General features: G+C 36.9%; 2 protein-coding genes across 2 annotated transcripts in view; both read left to right on the forward strand.

Annotated features, from left to right (window-relative positions):
• Nucleotides 1–8,062, forward strand: part of LOC105452620 (discoidin domain-containing receptor 2-like) — a 78,535-nt gene extending 70,473 nt beyond the window's left edge. The window contains exons 10-17 of the mRNA XM_011693894.1: nucleotides 2,597–2,772; nucleotides 2,904–3,078; nucleotides 3,193–3,455; nucleotides 3,721–3,858; nucleotides 4,537–4,844; nucleotides 4,966–5,200; nucleotides 5,636–5,785; nucleotides 6,399–8,062. Coding sequence (XP_011692196.1) covers nucleotides 2,597–2,772; nucleotides 2,904–3,078; nucleotides 3,193–3,455; nucleotides 3,721–3,858; nucleotides 4,537–4,844; nucleotides 4,966–5,200; nucleotides 5,636–5,785; nucleotides 6,399–6,548 — 1,595 coding nt within the window. The 3' untranslated portion in view covers nucleotides 6,549–8,062. The remainder of the gene's footprint in view (nucleotides 1–2,596; nucleotides 2,773–2,903; nucleotides 3,079–3,192; nucleotides 3,456–3,720; nucleotides 3,859–4,536; nucleotides 4,845–4,965; nucleotides 5,201–5,635; nucleotides 5,786–6,398) is intronic.
• Nucleotides 8,063–9,653: 1,591 nt separating this feature from the next.
• LOC105452621 lies at nucleotides 9,654–11,990 on the forward strand. The gene is given in 4 exon segments (XM_011693895.1): nucleotides 9,654–9,722; nucleotides 9,725–9,809; nucleotides 10,576–10,695; nucleotides 11,386–11,990. Coding segments are annotated over 4 exon segments (384 nt in total). The 5' UTR covers nucleotides 9,654–9,668; the 3' UTR covers nucleotides 11,511–11,990.
• The last annotated feature ends 8,234 nt before the right edge of the window (nucleotides 11,991–20,224 follow it).

Below are 20,224 nucleotides of genomic sequence, written 5' to 3' on the forward strand. Positions count from 1 at the left end.
GAATCAAGAATATTATGTATAGGCACAGCAAATTCTGATAACTTGAGGTATTTTTAATGGAACATTTCTATATACCTATATACGCATAGTTTTAATTTGAGCCACAATTTTCTGATATCAACAACAAACAATTACATTAGGTCTCCAGGCGATATGTCCCAAAACGTATGATAAAAGCGCACGGTATGCATGTCGACCGTTAGAAGGAGGAAATAAATACAACATTAATTTGTCGCCCGAATAGATAGAGAAGCGTGCATGAATACGGAGGGATAAATTACATTACGAAAGGAGGACGAGAAATGAGAATAAAAAATGGGAAAAACTTATAACACGGAGACGGGGGTGAGGAAGATGCAGATAACAGGAAGTGCAGCAGATAAATGAGGACGCGGGAGGATGTTGGGAAGAATACTCGACTGCGGCATAATTACGCTGCTCTATCTGCTATATACCCCGCCACCCACGAATCCTATCCCTCCACCCCATCGAAAAAAATAGACTGAGCACTTTCCTGGTTCTCCATTATAAATAAAGGAAATGCGAATGGGTCCTCAAATAAAGCAGCCGCGAAATCGCCCGACCGCGCAGATGCAGCACGCGCGCTAAAAAGGACGGCGCGACGCGACGCGAGGGAAAGGAAACAAAGGGTAAAAAACAGAGTAACTAAAAACAACATGTAAACCGAGCGTCCGCTTTACGGTGGTCTGAATTCAAAAGGACGCGGCCGCTGGTGGTGCCGTACTTAATATAGTTCTTGCACGCAATTTTTTACATATAGTTCACGAGCGCGGGGAAAAAACTAAAGAAAGCACATCACTTTTCATAATTCATTCAAGCGCCGATATTTCGCGCGATCGATTATGCGAATTAGCCAACGTCTGATTCGACAGAGCGGAAAAGAGGCAGGATTAGAATCATAAAAGAACGAAGGAGGCAAGCAAGAGAGAGAAACCCGAACAGAGAGTCAATTCCATAATTACATATCTCTGATAAATTGCACAAATGCCGAACTTTATTCTTCATACTCTCCTGCCCTTTCTCTCTCTCTCTTTCTTTCTCTGATTAGGTACAGATATTTTCTCTAGTCAGCTTAAAATAAAGAAACGAAAGATAAAAGTAATTATTCATTTTGAAGAAATAGATACGCATTATTGCAAAATTGATTATTTAAAAAATTAAGAAACTCTCTTATTTGTTATCGCACTTAAAACATCATTCGTCATCGTTTATATCTTGCAAATATTAACAGTATATAAGTATACATTTATATTTAAAACAAATATCAAACTAGTATTTTGTTCATAAGATAAAAAATAACTTAAAGTATACTATTTCGAAAATTTTTCTAAAAAAAAAACATTAAAAAAGCAGATGTTTTATCTTTCGCTTTATATTATAGTGACAGACTGAGATTCTTAAAAAAATAATTGCTAAAGGTATGTCTTTTAAAAATGTATGCAACATGTCTATCTCCATATAAATGAGTTGAATAAAATAAATGAAAGAATGTGAGATTAAGCAAAATAAATAAAAAGATATGAGAGCAGAACAAAAATAATCGATTGGAGAATGCAAAAGCATCGCGCCAAAATAACGTTCTAAAATCCTATATCATCCAATACGGGCGATATGAAATCCGCTAAATACGTTTCAATGCGCGGCTGCAAATAAAACAGTGGTAAGCAACAATAAGCTGTCTGCCTCGATTATAAAAGTATAATGAGCCGTAGACGTATAGGCAAACGATGTTGTCACGTTGAAAACTCAGAACCTCAAAAATCGTAAAAAAAAAATAGATGGGTCGATAATGGCAGATTCAAACGCGATACATGTGCATAATGCCGGATTCGCGGCACAAAGTTTCATCTCTTAATACCGTTAGGTATCCGTTTGTTCCTTGAAAAACAAAGGATAAAACCGCGAAAGGAGCAAGAAATGAGGAAAACGGGAGCACGAGCGAAGAAGGACGCGTGAGCATAAAAGTGGGAATTAAAAGCATTTCTGCGCTTCTCTTGGGGCAATTTTCTTTTTCTAAACGTGGCACGACCGAGAGGAAGCGTCATTTGAAATCCAGATTTTCTCGTCCGGCATTGGAACTCGTACGGCGAATCTTTCTTGAATTAAATTGGTGTTTTAATAGTTATTCGCTGCGGTTTTTCAACAGTTACTCGCTCATCGGCCCATTTTGCACTTGATCGAAGAAAAATCATCAGAAGATCTTGCTCATCACGCAAACACTTTCGACGAACTTATTTACTTCCATCGCAAAAAAATTGCAGTCGTCCTGCCGCAGCTTCAGAGCACTTGGCACAGACAGTATACGACAAAGGATAATCATAGTTTTTGCAATGTAAATTAATAATGGTTGGAGAAAGAGAATCTAACTTCATTCATGAACGATAAAATGGTCTTCCAACGGGAAGAGTTTTTGAACTTTAGTTATTAGCTTGAAGAAAAATATAATCTGAATTTAAAAATAGATATAAAATGTGTGCGCGCGCGCGTGTGTGTGTGTGTGTGTGTGAACAAAAATATATCTTGCTATGTTGTTCGACGTAGCAATGATGTCACGTATTCCCATAAATTTGTTTAGTTACAGCGCCAGGAGACGGCCAAGAATATCTGGAGGTACTGATAGGTGTCCTCACTGCCATTATATTGCTACTCCTGCTGGTCTTCTTCATTATCCTTTTTTTAAATCGGCGGCAAAAACTGCAGAGTTCCCCGACGGTGTTAAAAAATCCATTTGGTTTCGCCATAAATATGAAGGTAAGGTAAATTTTACATTTACTTATAAATTTACCCTATTATTTTATTATATATTTTGTTTAAAATCCTCGGAAATAAAATAAAAAACTAAGAAATGTACTGAAATAAACTGAATTTTACGATTTTTATAGGGTCTTCTCTTGAACTTAACACCCGGTGGGATGCTGGCAGCGGAAACTGCCAATCATGTTTCACCTGATATACCGGAGGATGTTAGCATGCACGAATCACTCACGATGGAGCAATTTAACTCGCCGCTCGTTAGTCCCCAATACAAATCCACATACGCGATCGTAGCCAATTCCGGTGAGTAAGCATTAGCATTATTGTACTAATCGCGCCTGAGAGTAGCTGCCGTGCTAAAAACGGCCGTTGCTATCGCGAAAAAGCAGAGAATGATAAAACAATGATGTTTTTCAGAATCCCCGAAGGATTTCAAGAATATAGAAATTTCGGAAGAGAATGTACGGCTGGACGCGAGACCGGAATCCGCGGTCGGTCCATCCAGCTGTTCCTCGTCACCAACCAACTCGCCGGCTCGTCACTCTCAACATTACAGAACCCTTCAAAGTTATAGCAGTCCAACTAGGAAACTCAATATCGCGGTTACGCCCAATCACCAAAGGGACGTCGATCAGGTTCACTCGAAACGCTGGCATACAGCGCCAAAGGAGAAGCACAAGGTACACATTAGTTGTATATCGTACAATTTGACGGTGCATTTGACTGATTGCGCCGCGCGCGAGAGCAAAGGAAAAGTACGTTACTACACGTAGCTCAGAAATCAAACTTGCCGCTACTTCAAACCTTCTTAGTTTTTCGACATCAAAGCACAATTTACGTCGATTCCGCCTATCTCGTTGCCGAGAACCTGTTCTCAGAACGAGAAGAAGGTAGAGAAAGGTATGACAGTCACGAGCACGTGAAAAAAATATCACTCAATTACAGATACCAGCACCTGTCGTCAGTTGGAACATCGCACCCAGCATGAACAAGCCGTACAAGTGCAAGGAGGTAGAGCCAACCAATATACCACGTCAGTGCCTAAGAACGACAGAGAAACTTGGCTCGAGAACCATAGGAGAGGTACGACATCCCTTACAAAAACGTATATAAACAATGTGCAAATTCAATGAAAATTATTTTAAAAAATAATTCAGTACAAGTTATTTAAAAAAAAACATCACGTTCTTACTTCTTTATCTTTATTGTACATGCTAAAATGTGTATCTTCTTCCAATACGTGTCATATCATAATAAAAATATTTAAATGTTAATGAAAAAAATAGGAAAGTATAATCTTATTGTTAATTAATCACGTACTTATGATACGACACGTACAAATATACCCGCAGCTTATACGCGTTTCTGGCCCCGCTTTGCGCTTAATGACAGTTGCGGGCGGTGGCGACATGTAATTTACATATTTATCTAATTGTAAATAACGTGTACGCATTCTGCAATCCCGATATGTATTTGCTTTTCTTTCTGGCAGTATTACGCAATTTCTCGAATATGCGCAAATAACATAATCAACGTCATCATCAATAACATGATCAACTCTTGGACTGAACGTTGGACTGATAAAGACATTTGTTTACTATATCGCCTATCGTTAAACTTTAAATTCGACAAATTATCGCGAATTAGTTAATCAACTGAAGATAAAGAATTGTTCCAATGGAAAAAAAATCACGGTGCATTTTCGATACTTTACACATGTTAGACATACGCTAAAGAAAGTATTGTTTGTACGATTTGCAGGCTATAATTTGCGAAGCTGTTGGTCTAGACGAGATCGTATCTGGCGCACCCAGATTAGTCGTCGCTCGCGTGCCCCTGTGTACCAGCGACATTCGAATTAACAACGCAGTAGACCAGATGAGGGAAGTGCAATTTCTATCGTGTTTATCCGATCCGAATGTGGCACGTATCTTAGGGGTCTGCACTGTCGAACCAGCGCCGTGGACGATCATCGAGTACACGGAGCTCGGTGATCTCGCTCACTATCTTCAATACAGTGTACCGCTCACGGGAACGCTCAGGCCAAATTGCAATCTAAAAGCTCTTAGGTAAAAAATCTTTGGAATAATCCTTATCTGGCAATTAACTATGTATCAAAGCTTAAATATTCTCCGCAACGTTTGCTTTACAAATTTTTCGTAAATAAAAAATTTATTTGATTGTTTTTAGTCAAAGTTGTCTGCTATATATGGGAACGCAGATAGCGTCAGGAATGAGATTCCTCGAATCGAAGAATCTGGTGCACAAGGACTTGGCGGCCAGAAATTGTCTGGTGGGCCGTTCCTACACCGTGAAAGTGACCGATATAGCCATGTGCAGCGATCTTTACAAGAAGGATTACAGCGATATAGGAGGTAGACCACCCGCACCGATCAGATGGTTACCGTGGGAAAGCATTCTATTGGTAATTAACTTTTTCTTTTTCAAGTGCTCTACAGTTTTCCTTATCAAAAGTGTGCTACAATATTCTACAATTTAGCGTTTTATTTTAATTATAGATTCTCTAATTAATTTGCAATTGAATGCAAAAACGTCGAAAGAGATTGCCATTTAATTTAAGTTTCCAATTTATAACTTTTCGTAACGTACACATAAAGCTTAAACGAAAAATCGATTGAAGCAAATTCTTCATATAAAATTTAAGTTCGCGAAGTGTTTTTCTTCAATTATTTACAGTTCAGACACTATTCAAGCCTCTACATTTTTTTACAGAAAGTTTATTTCAGATTTATTCAAAGAATCTGTTAAAATTAAAGTCGCAATTTATGAGACAAATATATGTGATCGATCTTAAGGGCATATCAAGGGCTGCAGTAATATTTATATATTTAAATTTCAGGATAGGTATACATGTTCGAGTAGCATATGGTCGTTTGCCGTGACACTCTGGGAGGTAATGAGTCTGGCTAGGGAAAAACCTTTTCAACATCTGTCAAATGATCAAGTTATTCAGAACGCCGAGCACATGTATTACGGAGCGGAGCTACAAGTAAGCATCTTATTGGATCGGCAGCAATCAAGCTTTAAGCTCGTATCAGACCAATTCTGCAAGCTGATCCAACTATCAATAACTAAATATGACTAAATATGATATAAATTTGATTGCGTATAGATTTGAAATTTATTCAATTTGTAATATGTTAAATGTTTCATCATCAAGCAAGATTTAATGATTAATCGATGAATTTGTGAATTTATTAAGTATAAAGCCTGTATCAAACTATCGATTCTTCAAGTTGACCTGACTGCTAAGTCTAACTGACAACTCATAATGGACCAATCACAATGAATCTGATTCATTATGATGTATTATGCCGATTCATAGTGGTCCACTATGAATACGGATTTTACAATTAATTGTTCCCAAATCCATCGATTAATCATTAAATCTTGTTTGATAATGAAATTTTAACACATTACAAATTGATCAAATCAAATCTATATCACATTTTAATCACATATTAAAAATAATTAAAAATAATATTATATTAAAGTTTTTTAATAAATTAAATTAAATTTTCACATTTCGCAAAAGCCGCGTTTAAAAATTGGAAACTTTTTGCTTATTATTTGTTGTTTGACTTCGAATACTGGTATTTTAGGTACTTTTACCGAAACCAACAATGTGTCCGGAGGAGGTCTATCGGATGATGTGCTCATGTTGGAGAAGAGATGAAACATCGCGACCAACCTTCAAGGATATCTACACGTTCCTGAAGAATATAATAGCGGACTATCGACCTGGTGCATAAGTAATCTTAGTTAACTGTGATACGGAATGAACTGAACGGCTAATCTCCAGAAATGTGAATGACACATCGTCGGAAATATTTCGTGTAAGACGAAACGTCGACATGAGCGTCGTACTCGCCGGGCATGATGCCTCGCGCGAAGTCAGATTCTCCAGAAATGTACAATCGTTAGTTTTAGATACGGAGACGCTAGATCTCGTGCGTCTCCCTCCTTGCGCAGAAAAAAAACTCGACAAACAAAAAAATCTCGTGCCGAGTTTAGTCACGAAAGCTCAGCAGTGATCGAAAATGATCTCCCGCAGACTTTTATCGCGCGTAATCTGTCATCCAGATAAAATAAAGCAATGTCTCGGCGATAATGTCTCGGAGCGCGAAATGCCAAACGAGCACGAAGGCAGATGTATAATTGACGTATAAGTGTTAGGTTTGTTTTCTTCAGATAATCAAGATCGATAATTTCGCTCTTCTTCAACTCGAGTGTATAAGTCGCGCGCGTCACTTTTGTCTGGACGTTTGATGAGATTTCGTTTTCTAGTCAATACAAATCTTTTAATTTTCACGAAAGTGCTATCGTGTACAGTATTCTAACATTAATAATATGTAATGTACGCTACTATGCTCAGTACTGATAAAGTCTATCCATTTGTACATATAAATTTAGGTCTTAATGCTAGGTAAATGGGAAATTTTTACGGCAGTAAGTGTCACGACGGCTGCTCTCCCTTTCTTTTTTTCCTTTCCTTTCATCCACACTTTAAAAATTGTTACGTTTAACTCTTCCATTTTAAGTCTGACAAGACGATACGCGAAAATTGCGCTAATAATTTTCTTTTCCATCTTAAGTCGCAAATATAATTAAAATTAAGTTAGCTCAAATGTAAAAAGTAGTATTCGTAAAAATAGAATCGAGCAATATTTGAAAAAGAGTTAGATGTTTGGTCGATCAAGTCGTGAGATATAATTTTAGCTTACCGTCTTACTACGCCCTAAAAATTTCGGCTTAGTCAACTTGTACATTCGAAGCCCAGTAGAAAGTACTTATTATTCCATCGTTCGTTTAAGTTGGAATTGTACTATATTGTACTATGATAAGAGGTGTAGATTTCAAGTATGTTCTTCCCAAGGACGTAATGTGAACACATATCTACGTTCGTTTTTATTTGAGAACAGAAAAGGATGCTGGAAACATCTAGCAATCGTGCTTTGGAAGGAATCAATAAAAATTTAAACAATGCCATATATTTGTTGGAATTTCAAATTACGGACGCTTGAGCGTATCGACGGCAGCAATACAAAATAAAAGTATTAATAAAAAGATAAAGAATAATGATGAACATTATACATGGACTTGTCTATAAAATAATTTTATTTATCTGTACGATTATGTAATAATCCATTGTAATTTCTCTTATAATATTTTTTTATTTATAATTTACATTTTCACATAATCGCTGTTTTAAAATGTGCCAATAAGTCGAATGATAATGAAATACAGTTTATAAATATGAAAATAATTTTAGCAAACGTAGAAACGTTCAAACGTCCTATCCCTTACTTTCCAAAGTTAAAAGAACTAAAGAAATTTCCAAATAATTTTTATCGTTATAATTGTTTATCAATTTAAATTATTAAAAAAGAGCAAGGTTGATATCAATGGATGATAAAATTGTTTGTAGAGTGCTTATTTGTAGAGTGCTTGGTAACAAGTTAATCTTTTCAATAATAAATTAATCCACCTGATGAAAGAGAGAGATTTAATGATAGATCTATTATCTCATCATCTAATGTCATCAACTAATTTTAAAGTTTAAATCTTTTGATTCTTATCTACCTTATAAGAATATCTAAATCTAACTTATTAATAGTTAATATTGACATACGTCTATTATTATTTTGAAACAAAATTTGAATATCTAACGATAAAAATTTTCCAACAAGTCAATAGCCTCATTTAGAGATTATATTTAATCTCAAGATGATCATTTTAAGTACTTTTTGTAAAACAAGTGTGACACATACTACTAAACTGTGAAATAGAACTGTGAATAGATGAGACACATTTATAAAAATATTTTTTTATTGATTTTGTATATTAAAAGTGCACTGCCCATGATATTAAAAAGTCTCCTGATTTCTCTAATCAGTAACATATAATGTACATATGACATATTTCTATTTCGCATACTGTCAACTTTTTCTTTGCTTTTTTACAGATGTTTCTCTCTACCTGTTTGTTAAATCATTAATCCATTTTTACTTGCAATACAAATGGAGATACGACATCTCCCGATGTAATTAATCATTATTTCAGGCACAACAGCACAGGACACGTACATATACGCTTTATTATGCTACTACTTACTACAAATTAAATTTAATATTTTTACACGTAATACGCGAAAAAAATTCCATGAGTAAAATGCCGATATAATCTTTAGTGTCATTGAACGACACCAGATAATGAGCTCCGTAGAAGATTGATAAATAAGATTGATAAATTTGTTATACAATGTTCCACAAATCGGATTAATATTACAAAACAATATTTGTCTACTTTGAAGATACGATCAACCATTGTGATTTTAATCTTGATATGTCAAGCAAATAACTTTTGTTCGAAAATGAGTTTACAACTTCATAACTGCACCACTAAACTAAAGATTTGGCAATAAGATTAAAGAAAGGGAAAGTGTACACTTTAGTTTTAAAGCTCAATTGCATAATTTCACTAAAAACACCATTGTATGCATTACAATGAACTCTTTCCCCTATGACACAATTAACATTCGTCTGTTATCTCCAGTCGAGTTATCAATACGTTACAAAAACGTGGAAAAGAATTGCGATGCTGGTACCACTTATTTCGAATAGAGTAAATGCAAGCGCACGAGCAATGAATTTAAATCTCTCTTCACTACAGCTCCTTCCTATTCTAGGAGCATAATATCGATTGAATAATGAATCATAGAGGTGTGATGAAGCCTTATCTGAAAACGATAAAAATAGATAACAAATTAAACATGCGTCACAACCTCGGTCACAACAGATCTCTCGATCGTGTGTAAGTGTTTACTCAGACGTGTGTGTGTTCGTGTACCACCTACCGCTTTCGTTTATATAATGGAGCGTCCTGGGAATGTGAGACCACTGAATCGTCGGCTGTCAGACTCATACCCACTATTCCGACACCTCTACTCGCCGAAAGAATGAAATCCTACACGCTTGTATTCGTCGTTCTCGCGACTATCCTCCTCTACACTGGTAAGTGAGCATCTTTTATGTAAAATGAAAAATTAACACGCTAATATATATTCGAAACATTATAATATAAACATATCATAGATCTTTATACACATATATTAAGAAAGAGAGATTGATTTCACACATAAATTATTATCTAATTTCAAAACTATTATTTAAATGTAATACTAACAAAATTTTTATTATTAATTTATTAATAATTATTAATTATTAATTTAAAATCTTTATTTTACTTAATATCAAAATTAAAATATTGTAAAGTTAATTTTACTTTACTTTATTATATCATATGTATATAAATTAACCAAATTTTTCGCAATTATTCTTTATTTTTTGCCATTACTTTTTTTACTCTTAGTATATTACGTTCTTTTTTTGTTGCTTTAAAAGAGAGAGTTAACTTTTTTTTATAAATTCATTACAAAGCAGTAATTTTTCGTAAATTAATATGGAGCTTTCATATGGAGATAAATTATAATTTAAAATTTGCATAACTTTATTTTTCTTTAGCTAGAATTCTTATTTATGTTTCTACACGTATAGTTCTACTAAAAAATTATCTTATCTTATTGTTAGTGGTTAACCTTGTGCAACTGAAATAATATTTTATTGCACTTTATGCAACGCGTAAAGTATATTAAGTATGTATATAATACCTGATAATTTTTTGTATCTGATATTAATTTTTGACAATGCAACAAAGAAAATTCTTAAATATTATTATATTAAAGTGCAATTTCAACAAAATCACAAAATTTATTTGTAGAATATGCCAATACGAATGAAATATGTCCTCAAGAGAATTGCGTTGTGCATGACAAGTGCGATCAATTAATAAAAGGTGAAAGTTTATGCCACGAACAGGGGACATCATGCTGTAGCGTAGGTGAGTTCGCACTTTATAAAACATTATCACATTGCTACACATAATTATTATTACAATGAAAAATAGACGCTATATCGTACAGAAACTTTTGCACATTGATTATAGATTAATGAATCATAGAACCATATATTTTTATGATATTTAAGAATATAATAATTTTTATATATTTATTTTATATTAATCTTCAATGCGCCATTATTACCTATTTTTTGTAATAAATACATAATAAATATGTGTATAGTTAAGTAATAATTATTTTCGCAATTACACAGATTAGCATCAGATCACATATACACTCTCATGAAATTCGCTTTGTCATATTATGAATTTCAAAAATGTTTAATAAATTAATTTATGTAGCATTTTCATGACATAAAAATGTCGAGTTGAATGCAATTTTCTATTTTTATCGCATTTTTGTCTAATGACATCTTCTATGCTATTATCTGAATATAAATTTATATCTCGAAAATTGATTTTCTAAGAATTTTCATATTTGTTAATTTTTAGCAAATATTATTATAATTTTTAGAACAAAAAATAACTAAATTATCGTAAGAATATTAAATTTCTTTTTGTTTATAGCAAATAAGCCTGCGAAAAATATTCTCTTTTGATCTGTGCGATATAAAAAGCGTTTTTTTGTCATTAAATAAAGTTTTTCAATTAATAATTTTTTTATCATTACAGTTAAATCAGAATTCAGAACTCATTGCCGTCACCATGGTGGAGTCTGCACGGACACATGTTCCCCGTTGCTGAAACGCGAAACGCAGGACTGCACAGGCAACCAAGTCTGTTGCGTTCTGGTTTAGATAAAACAAACCAACTGAAGGATTAGTAATTATCCAAATCTATAATCTCACCATGATTACAACTATTAACTCCTAATCTAATTGAATTACAACGACAAAATGTCAAAATAGTTTAGCATTCAACATTTTTAATTTTCTAATGCGACACGAAATACATATTCTAATTTCTCTTGGAAAAAATCTGTTCTTTCCAATAAAAGCGCATACTATCTTCATGTATTACATTGTATCATACGAGAGAATTCTATTTCAATTATAATTATAATGAGATTGAATCTGAGAAACTTGAGAAATTTATTAACAAATGAAATATATATTTGTATTGACATTATTAAGTTTTACAAAACTGCGATCTATTATATCAATTTCAAAATAAATGTCTCATGTATTCCAACATATAAATTTCACTACGATAAATTAAATGTAACTTAATATAAATGCGTAAACAATTTTTAAATAAAAATCTCTTATAAATACAAACGCCGTAATTATTTAAATCTGATTATATAAATTTGATTTTTCATTAATAATATCATGATTATCAATAATCCAATTTTCGACAATCCATATGTATCCATCGACAACAACATACACAGTGCGACAAATAATTCCCCAAAATGGTGCTATAAAAATAAAACGAATTGAGTTTTTTCAGTTTTCTCTTTTTCTTCATTCAAAATATTCTCCTCCTGATTCAATACACTTTTTGCAACAATTCAACAATGATTCAAATGACTGCTCCAGTTCATTTTGTGGTATTGCCTCCAAAGCACGCGTCGAAGCCTGTTGAATTGTTTCCACATCTTCAAAATAGCTCACAGTCAATTTTTTTCAAATAAAAAATCAGGTTTACGTGTTGAATCATTCACCGTATTCATCTGATTTAGCGCCATGTGACTTTTCTTTATTCCCCAAAATGAAAATAAAGTTGAAAGGATGCTATTTTGAAGATGTAAAAACAATTCAACAGGCTTCGTGCTTTGGAGACAATACCACAAAATGTACTGAAGCAGTCATTTGAATCATTGTTGAATCGTTGCAAAAAGTGTATTGAATCAGGAGGAGAATATTTTAAATAAAAAAAAAGAGAAAACTAAAAAAACTCAATTCGTTTCATTTTTATATAGCACTATTCCGGGAAATTATTTGTCGCACTGTGTATAATCAACCAATTAAGAATTAAAATCTGTAGCATAAAAATTATCGAATGAAAAATCAATTAATATCAAATAACATAATAATGTTAAATTATAAGTTAAAACAGATTATATTGAAAGATAGCTTTTTGTCAAATGATAACTACATTTTTCGTCATCTTTTTATACAATTACTTTTCGATGAATTGCCAAATCTCATATCAAATTGCGTTTTTCATCGATAGTGTTATTAGTAGAAAGACCAGCCATTTTCCTCCTATATTCCTCGAACAATCATAATTTTAAAGACAAGTCAGGAAGGAGAAAGGGCAAGAAAACAAGGAAAAGGAGAGAAGGCAAGCGGGATATACCGTGAAGTTTTATCCGGAAAGAAAAGTTGCCCGGAGCGGAGGCGAGCTGAGACGGTTGACAAGAGGTCGGTCAAGGAACAACATGTACAAGAGAGACGGCCAAAAGAAGGACAGAAACGAGTGAGGGGAGGAAGAAAAAAAAGAAAGAAGATAGCGTACGGGGGAAGGGTATGCTTCGCCATGGGCAACGCAGTCAGAACGTAGGATAATATGTATATATTTCTGCACATACAAAACTGTATTGGTTAGCCCTCGACAATCAAGAATCGTATAGAAAAGGAAAAACTGAAGAGGCAACTGATATACAAAACAATAATAATGTTTGCCTTATTTTATTTGCGAATAATTAGACATTGGTATATTTTTCTTTTGCACTAATCATTTTTGAAAAAAGTAAATGAAGACGAACAGATTAAAAAGAATTGTAAAAATTAAGAGACGAGATTTTCAGCATAATAAATATACGCAATCGCACCGATATGTATAAAAGTTATTTACAAGTATAAAACCTACCTAAATATAACTCTCCGATTTCTTTCAAATTTGGCATAAATGTAGAACTATGAAAAATATTTTATTCATGTCTTTCCATTTTAATCCGTATGCAATTTTAAGGGCACTTAATTTTCACTCTCGTATTAGCTATAAACATAATAACCCTAGGTAATTATTATTTTTGGTTACCTTCCCCGTCATACCAGGCCTGTAACTTTGTCGCGCTCTATTTCTGAATTAAAAACATATTTTTTTAGCTCAACGCGTATGAAATTGATATCTCAGAGTCTGACAAAGGTAGATAAACAAGAATCAAATCTAAAATATTTTAATAATAATATAGGTAATAATATATTCAAGTAATAGTTTAAAGAAATATAATATTCTGAACTAACTAAGACGCATTAGGTACGCTGTATGGTGATCTAGGAATAAAATCTAACAAACAATTTAATACAAGATATGAGTTTTTTAGATTACTTATTAAAAATATAATTAGATTTGCAAAATTATTCGCTTAAATAAAAAAATATTTAAACAAATTAGCAAAAAATTTTGAAAAAATATAGTATAGCAACATATCTTATATACAAATTTTTTATATACAAATACATTATTCGGATAAATGATTTTAAATGTGGCATCAAATTTATAAAATTTATAAATTGTTTTAATTTCTTTTTGATAATAAATGATCCATACAAATCAGCAATATGGTTGAAAAAATTAAAGTACTTTGTAGCGACAAATAAAAGAGAAATGTTGCTGTCAGATACACATTCGATGTTAAAAAGTGTGTGGCAAACGAGAAAACACAGGTGTAAAGCTGAAGTAGATAACGTAGTAATTACGGCGATGAAGGAGACAAGTTGAAAAACGAAATACGTTAAAAGGTCGCAAGAGAGTCGTTGACATTTCCATCGGACCGCAATATCGCCATGCTCAATTTTGTTTGAAAAATTTCTCTTTCTACTTCTCTTATAACGAGCGCAATTGAAAAATATGCGAAGGGAAGAAGAAAAAGCACAAGAGTTGTGTCGCCGCGGGCGATACGGGCAGATGCCAATATGACGGTACACGCACATACACGCGCAAGAGCCGTTTCGGCTGGCCCGGGGGTAAAAGCGCATAATATTACGCAGTGGAACAAGAAGAAGCTCATCCCTTCCACGACTCTCCGCCCGCAGCATCAGCAAGAAGGACACCCTCAGGGTTACTCGGCCGAAGATACGAGGAGCACAGCAACTTCAACGAGACTGCGATAACGAAACGGCGATAACATATTATCTCCCGCGCTCGCGCGCACACACATGCACACATATACGCACACAGACACATACACATTTACATACACACACGGGTGCTTTAAGGAGCGAAACGGAAAGTACCAGTGAAGAACTTTGAAAGTAAATTTCGCAAAGCGCACGGTTACGCCCGCGGTGGGTAGATTATCCTAATCTCATTATTTTTCTTGCGATAAATGATGCCATCAAGCAAGTAGAATGCGAAGTTCAAGAAGGAGGAGAGAGGGAGGGGGGGAGGAGGAGGAGGTGGCATAGCCCCGCCGCGAGCGATGCAGGCAAATGCCGCGGCGATGTGATGGTACCCACGTACCTACCTGCCTGCATGCATGCATGCACGCGTGCATGCGTGCATGTACGCGCGCGTGCGCTTGCTCGCGCGCACCTACATGTATGTATACATATTAAAATATGTATATACGTATACGCGAGTCGTTTCGGTTGGCCCGCGGGTGAAGGCGCGACGTGGGAGAAGAAGGACGCATAGTCTTCCCCTTTCTTCTTTTCGCGTTCATCCCTATCGTTGTGCGCGAGAGATGCCCCCGGGGGTAGACGCGCGCGGTACTCTACACCCCACCATGAAGTGGTGCGGTAGAGGCACCACGGTCGTTCCGCTGCGGGCGCGGAAACGAGAGGAGATAGCGGCGAGCGTCGTCCTCTCCACCTTCGTGTGTCCCAGTGAAAGAGAGAGAGAGAGAGAGAGAAAGGTGGTCGAGGGGGCGAGCCCAGAAGGGAGGGGAAAGAGAGAAAGAGAGGGATCTATGTTGCCCCGAAGATATCCAACGAGACAATGCGCTCCGTGACGCCTCGGGCGACTCCAAGGCAGACCGTAGTTCTCCCTCGTTTTCTGCTCCCTCTTTCCGTCCTGGCCTCTGGCGATTCTTCGCCCTTCCGTCTCGCTTCTTTCCCTCTCCGTACTCTTCTCTTCGCTTTCTTCTCTCGGGCAGCTTCTTTCTCTTCCTCGCCCGCTCCGAGGCTCTTACCATTCGCTATTTACATGAACTTTTGCTGATATTGAAATTATTCTATAAAATGTATGTACAGAGAGAAAAAGAGAGATGCGTGTAACTCCTAGAGAAACTCGTTCTCTTTCGACCATGTCAGCGGAGTAGAGAAAAAAAACTCATGTTGACTCTATTCAGCATATAATTAGAATAATTAATTAATAAATTTCGTAAGAGTTCGTAAAGAGAATGGAAGCACCACTTTAATTTTTTTCAGGATGCCTGCCTATTAACGACATGTGGTCCCTTCAATCTCATATCTAAATACGGTTGGATTATTACGAGTCATTTTCGGTGGCCTTATTCGGTCCTCACTTTGTTTCTCTCGACATTCCCGGCACGTCATTACTTCCCTCTGAATCTCCGCGGCTGTCTCCGCCGTGTTTCCACGACGTAAAATTTCTAGAATGTCACCCCAATTGCAATAAAGCGTCCTTCTTTGCCGCCCGCTCTTGCCTCCCTAACGCAGCCTCCTCGCCTTCGCCTCCTCTGCGGCGCTCTCTCTCCTAGTGCACGCTCGCTTGGAGGGAGTAACGATGCCCCGGAGCGGGCCTCCGCGGCGCGGCACCGTGGTAACGATAAGCAACGAAATGAAATATTAATGAAGTACCTGAGCGCACGTCCATTTTTCGCGGGCGTCTCACCACCAACGCCCCAGGTGCCGAAGAAAAAGTCGACCGCCTCATCGGAAGTAAAAAAAAAATCGCTATAGAATAGAGGAACAGTAGAAATGACTGCTATGTCATTCCTCGTAACATCTAGATTGCAGTATTCTTTTGATTTAACAATATCTCAGCTTATCGAGACATCTTGATTATCTTAACTTTGTAGAAGCTACAGTTAAGCAAAGTTAGATTTTTTTATATTGTTATTAATACAGTTAAGCAAGGTCAGATTTTTAATATATTAATTATTATTAATTTCTTACATTTTAATATTTTCGTATTTCTACCATTATTTCTGCCAAAATTATTTGAAAGCTTCCGAAAATGGAAGATGATTGAAGTTATGTTTTAATTAACATTATGCTGAGAAAAGGAAGAAACAAATTGCAAGAAGGAAAAAAGAATACACTATTGTATTACATTACAATTAGAATATTTCAGAAAATATATGATTTTTGGAAACGGATTAAATCAGACTTCCAGGATTTAGAGAAAAGTTAAGTTAACTGGATAAAGGTTTCTGCATCTATTATTAAAATTTCGATAAAAGAATAAAACTCTATATATCAAACTCATTTGTGCGTCGCATAACAAGAACGTTATGAATGCGCCTATGTTATGACAGTAAGCTCCGACTCTTGCAAAAGTAAAACGATCATATCCCGATTACAGCTGGCCGGTAATAACGCACCGTTTGCATTCAGCCCTTCAGCGGAATTCGAGCGCCACATTTTCGCGAAACAATGTATAGAAAATAACCCATTGCGCACCTTTGCCGCCACCGCCGCCGCCGCCGCCGCGACGGTGCATGTCAGCGTTGGTTGCATTGCGATGAATACGAAAATACCCGGGGCAATTCCCTAATTGCAGTGAGAGGCAAACGAACTGAGGGAAAGACAAAACGAGAATAAAACGAGGGAGAGAGAGAGAGAGAAAGTTATAAAGAGAAACTAAGATAGAAACGGGCGAGGGGAGGAAGAAGAGTGATCTATTCGTTCTTTTCAGCAACGCTTCCAGCACTCTTCTTCTCGCTCTTTCTCACCTTCGACGTTCCGTTGCTTCGTATATCTCCGCGGTGTACCATGTACTCACCTTCGTTCCATCTTATCCCGTTTCCCTTGTCCCTTCTTTCTCCCTCACTGCTTCTCTCTCTCTCTCTCTCTCTCTCTCTCTTTCTGTTTCGCCTGATACTCCGTATGTCTCTCCTCCGTCGTGTGCGACCGTGCGCGCGGACGTGTGCTTCGAAGCGGTCGAACGCCCCCGCGAGCCAACATGGGCCAGCACCTTCTTCGTGTATCGCCGTCTCGCTCGATCTCCACGATCCTCACGAGTCGCCGCGGGATTCGAGTTGCCTACGAGCGAACTCCGCCGACGGACGAAAGAGGAGAGCAAAACGATCCAACGATATATACGAACGGCGCGCGGCGCATGGATGCACTTCTCGATATTTTATGTCGATATAAATAATTTCGAGGTACACCGTAATTGATACGGTCGTACGACGCAAAATTAAGACGTAATATTAATTTAATTCTCATTTAAATCTATAAGCGCGCGCGCGCGCGCTCTCTCGTTCTTTATACTCGCCGAGGAAAGTCATCGGCTTACAAGATATGGAACGTATTTCATTTCACAATTTCTATTACCGGAGAAAATCTGATCTTTTCTCTACGCATAATTTGAACGCTAAGATTAATTCGTACGTTACTTAATCGAAAGCGGTAGGCAGTGCACGTCACTCACTCAACGTCCACAATTTTTTTGTCTTCGTGAACTTGACGTGATTACCTCTCATTGCTTAATAGCACGTTTTCGGCCGTATACAACGCGATAATGGTATGAACCATCGACATCGCCGAGACTCGGGATAAATTAGTATAAAAAAAAAAGAATACCAGCGTTGAAAGGCTCTGGCTCACCGCGACGCTCGCGGGCAGCGCGAGTATAGCTTAGATTACCGAACACTTTTTCAGACGCTTGATTACCGTACGCGAAGAGCGTGCGGCTGACTTTTACTGCGCGGAATGCTACGCACCCAGGGAAAAGCAGAACTTTGACGCTCGCATGTAAATCTTATTTACGAAAGGCGCGCAAAAGTGTTGGGGGGCATAAAATCGCCACGGTAAGGGAGCGCGCGCGGTGGGCGAGCAATGGCACTTAATGGAGTGGTTATAGGAGAATTATTAGACGAGAGCCGGAGATTAATTGCAGTTAAGCCTCCTCGTTAAAGCCGTCCGAATGAATTGAAATATAGCCCACGGTGACGATAAAACAACGTTGTTATTAATACACTATAATTTCCACACTCGTAAAGAATATTTCTTTATTAAATTGTAGTCGCGCGCGCATATATAAACACCGTTTCCCCTGCACAAGGTCTTCCAAATAGCCAACATGTCCTTACGAAAAACTTCAACGGTATAAATTAAGCCTCCGAGAATGATGAAAAGAGGAGTATGCAAATCAAAGTTAAAACATTGCTGCCATAAGTATATGTAAGTGTATGGATGGATTTTTCTCACGTTTTCAAACGTTGGTCTCTATTATGTCGCTTTCAAAAATTCATGTCCCTTTGCTAATTCAAACCGATTCAACAAACATTTTGCGCGATCAATTACAGTTAAAGTCAGTAATTAAAATCGTTCAATAAGAAAACAATCATAAATTAATATACTTATTTTATATTCTGAATTGTGTAACTCAACACGTACACAAGAAATAATATTGAAATAACATTCTCGTTGCAAGATCAGTGGAAACTCAGTGATGTGTATTTGTTAAAAACATACTGTAATATGTGCTATTAGTTAATTCTATAAAATAATTCCCCCAGGAGAGTGGGCAATTATGCCTCGTTGAACATTTAATGCTTTACAGTTTCCGCTATAAAATTCACTGATAACAGTGAAATTGGGTATCCATAAAATAACTCGGTCAGATAAATTATATAAGCAGATAAATAATAATAATATACAATTCTCGTATAATCGAGAGGAAAACTTTAATGAAGTTGCGCGCGAAATAGAACAGTACATTGAGACGATATTTCAAATTTGCATTGAATCTAAAAGCTCATAAATACGCGCTATTAACGTAAAGTGATAAGCGCATTCGACGGCAAGGTCGCGTTCGACCGAGAAACATTTCAGCTCGTTCCCCCGCGCAGGCCGCGTACCCGTGGAGGCAGAAAGGCCCGCTGGAGGAGCTTAATAGGCATTGTTGGTGCAGCCGGATCGCGCCTAGGTGGGAGTCGAGGCCCGGAGCACATCCCACGGCCATCTACGCTGCGAGAGCTGCCTATCTTTCTCAGGGAGCGTTCTCTACCTTACATAAGTTTGCGCGGGATAAACGAGGACGAATGGCGCGACGGCGGGATATACGGCCGAGGCGGGAGGAAAGAGAGGAAAGTAGAACGAGACCGGAGGGACGGGAAGAGAAGCGGATGAACGAGAGGAGAAGGTGGATAGCGGAAGAAAAGAAAGGGTAGAGAAAGAGAGCGCGACGAGTTGGTGGGAAGGGGAGATGAAAGGTGAGCTATGTCGAAGGAGAGAAAGACCGCAGGGGTCGTCTGGGATCTTCTAAAAATGATTCACAGCCTCCGGTAATTTACATTCGCTTGCGTGGGTGATCGTCGACTCGGGGAGAGTCGTGGCGGCGGACCAGCGGGGAAGGAAGAGGGAGAGGGAGGGGGGCCGCCGGCTAAACTCTCCTCTCTGCCGACTGCCATCGAAAAGGTTAAACA

Source organism: Wasmannia auropunctata, unplaced genomic scaffold, assembly GCF_000956235.1.
Source record: "Wasmannia auropunctata unplaced genomic scaffold, wasmannia.A_1.0 LD336027.1, whole genome shotgun sequence".
NCBI classification, from domain to species: Eukaryota; Metazoa; Arthropoda; class Insecta; order Hymenoptera; family Formicidae; genus Wasmannia; species Wasmannia auropunctata.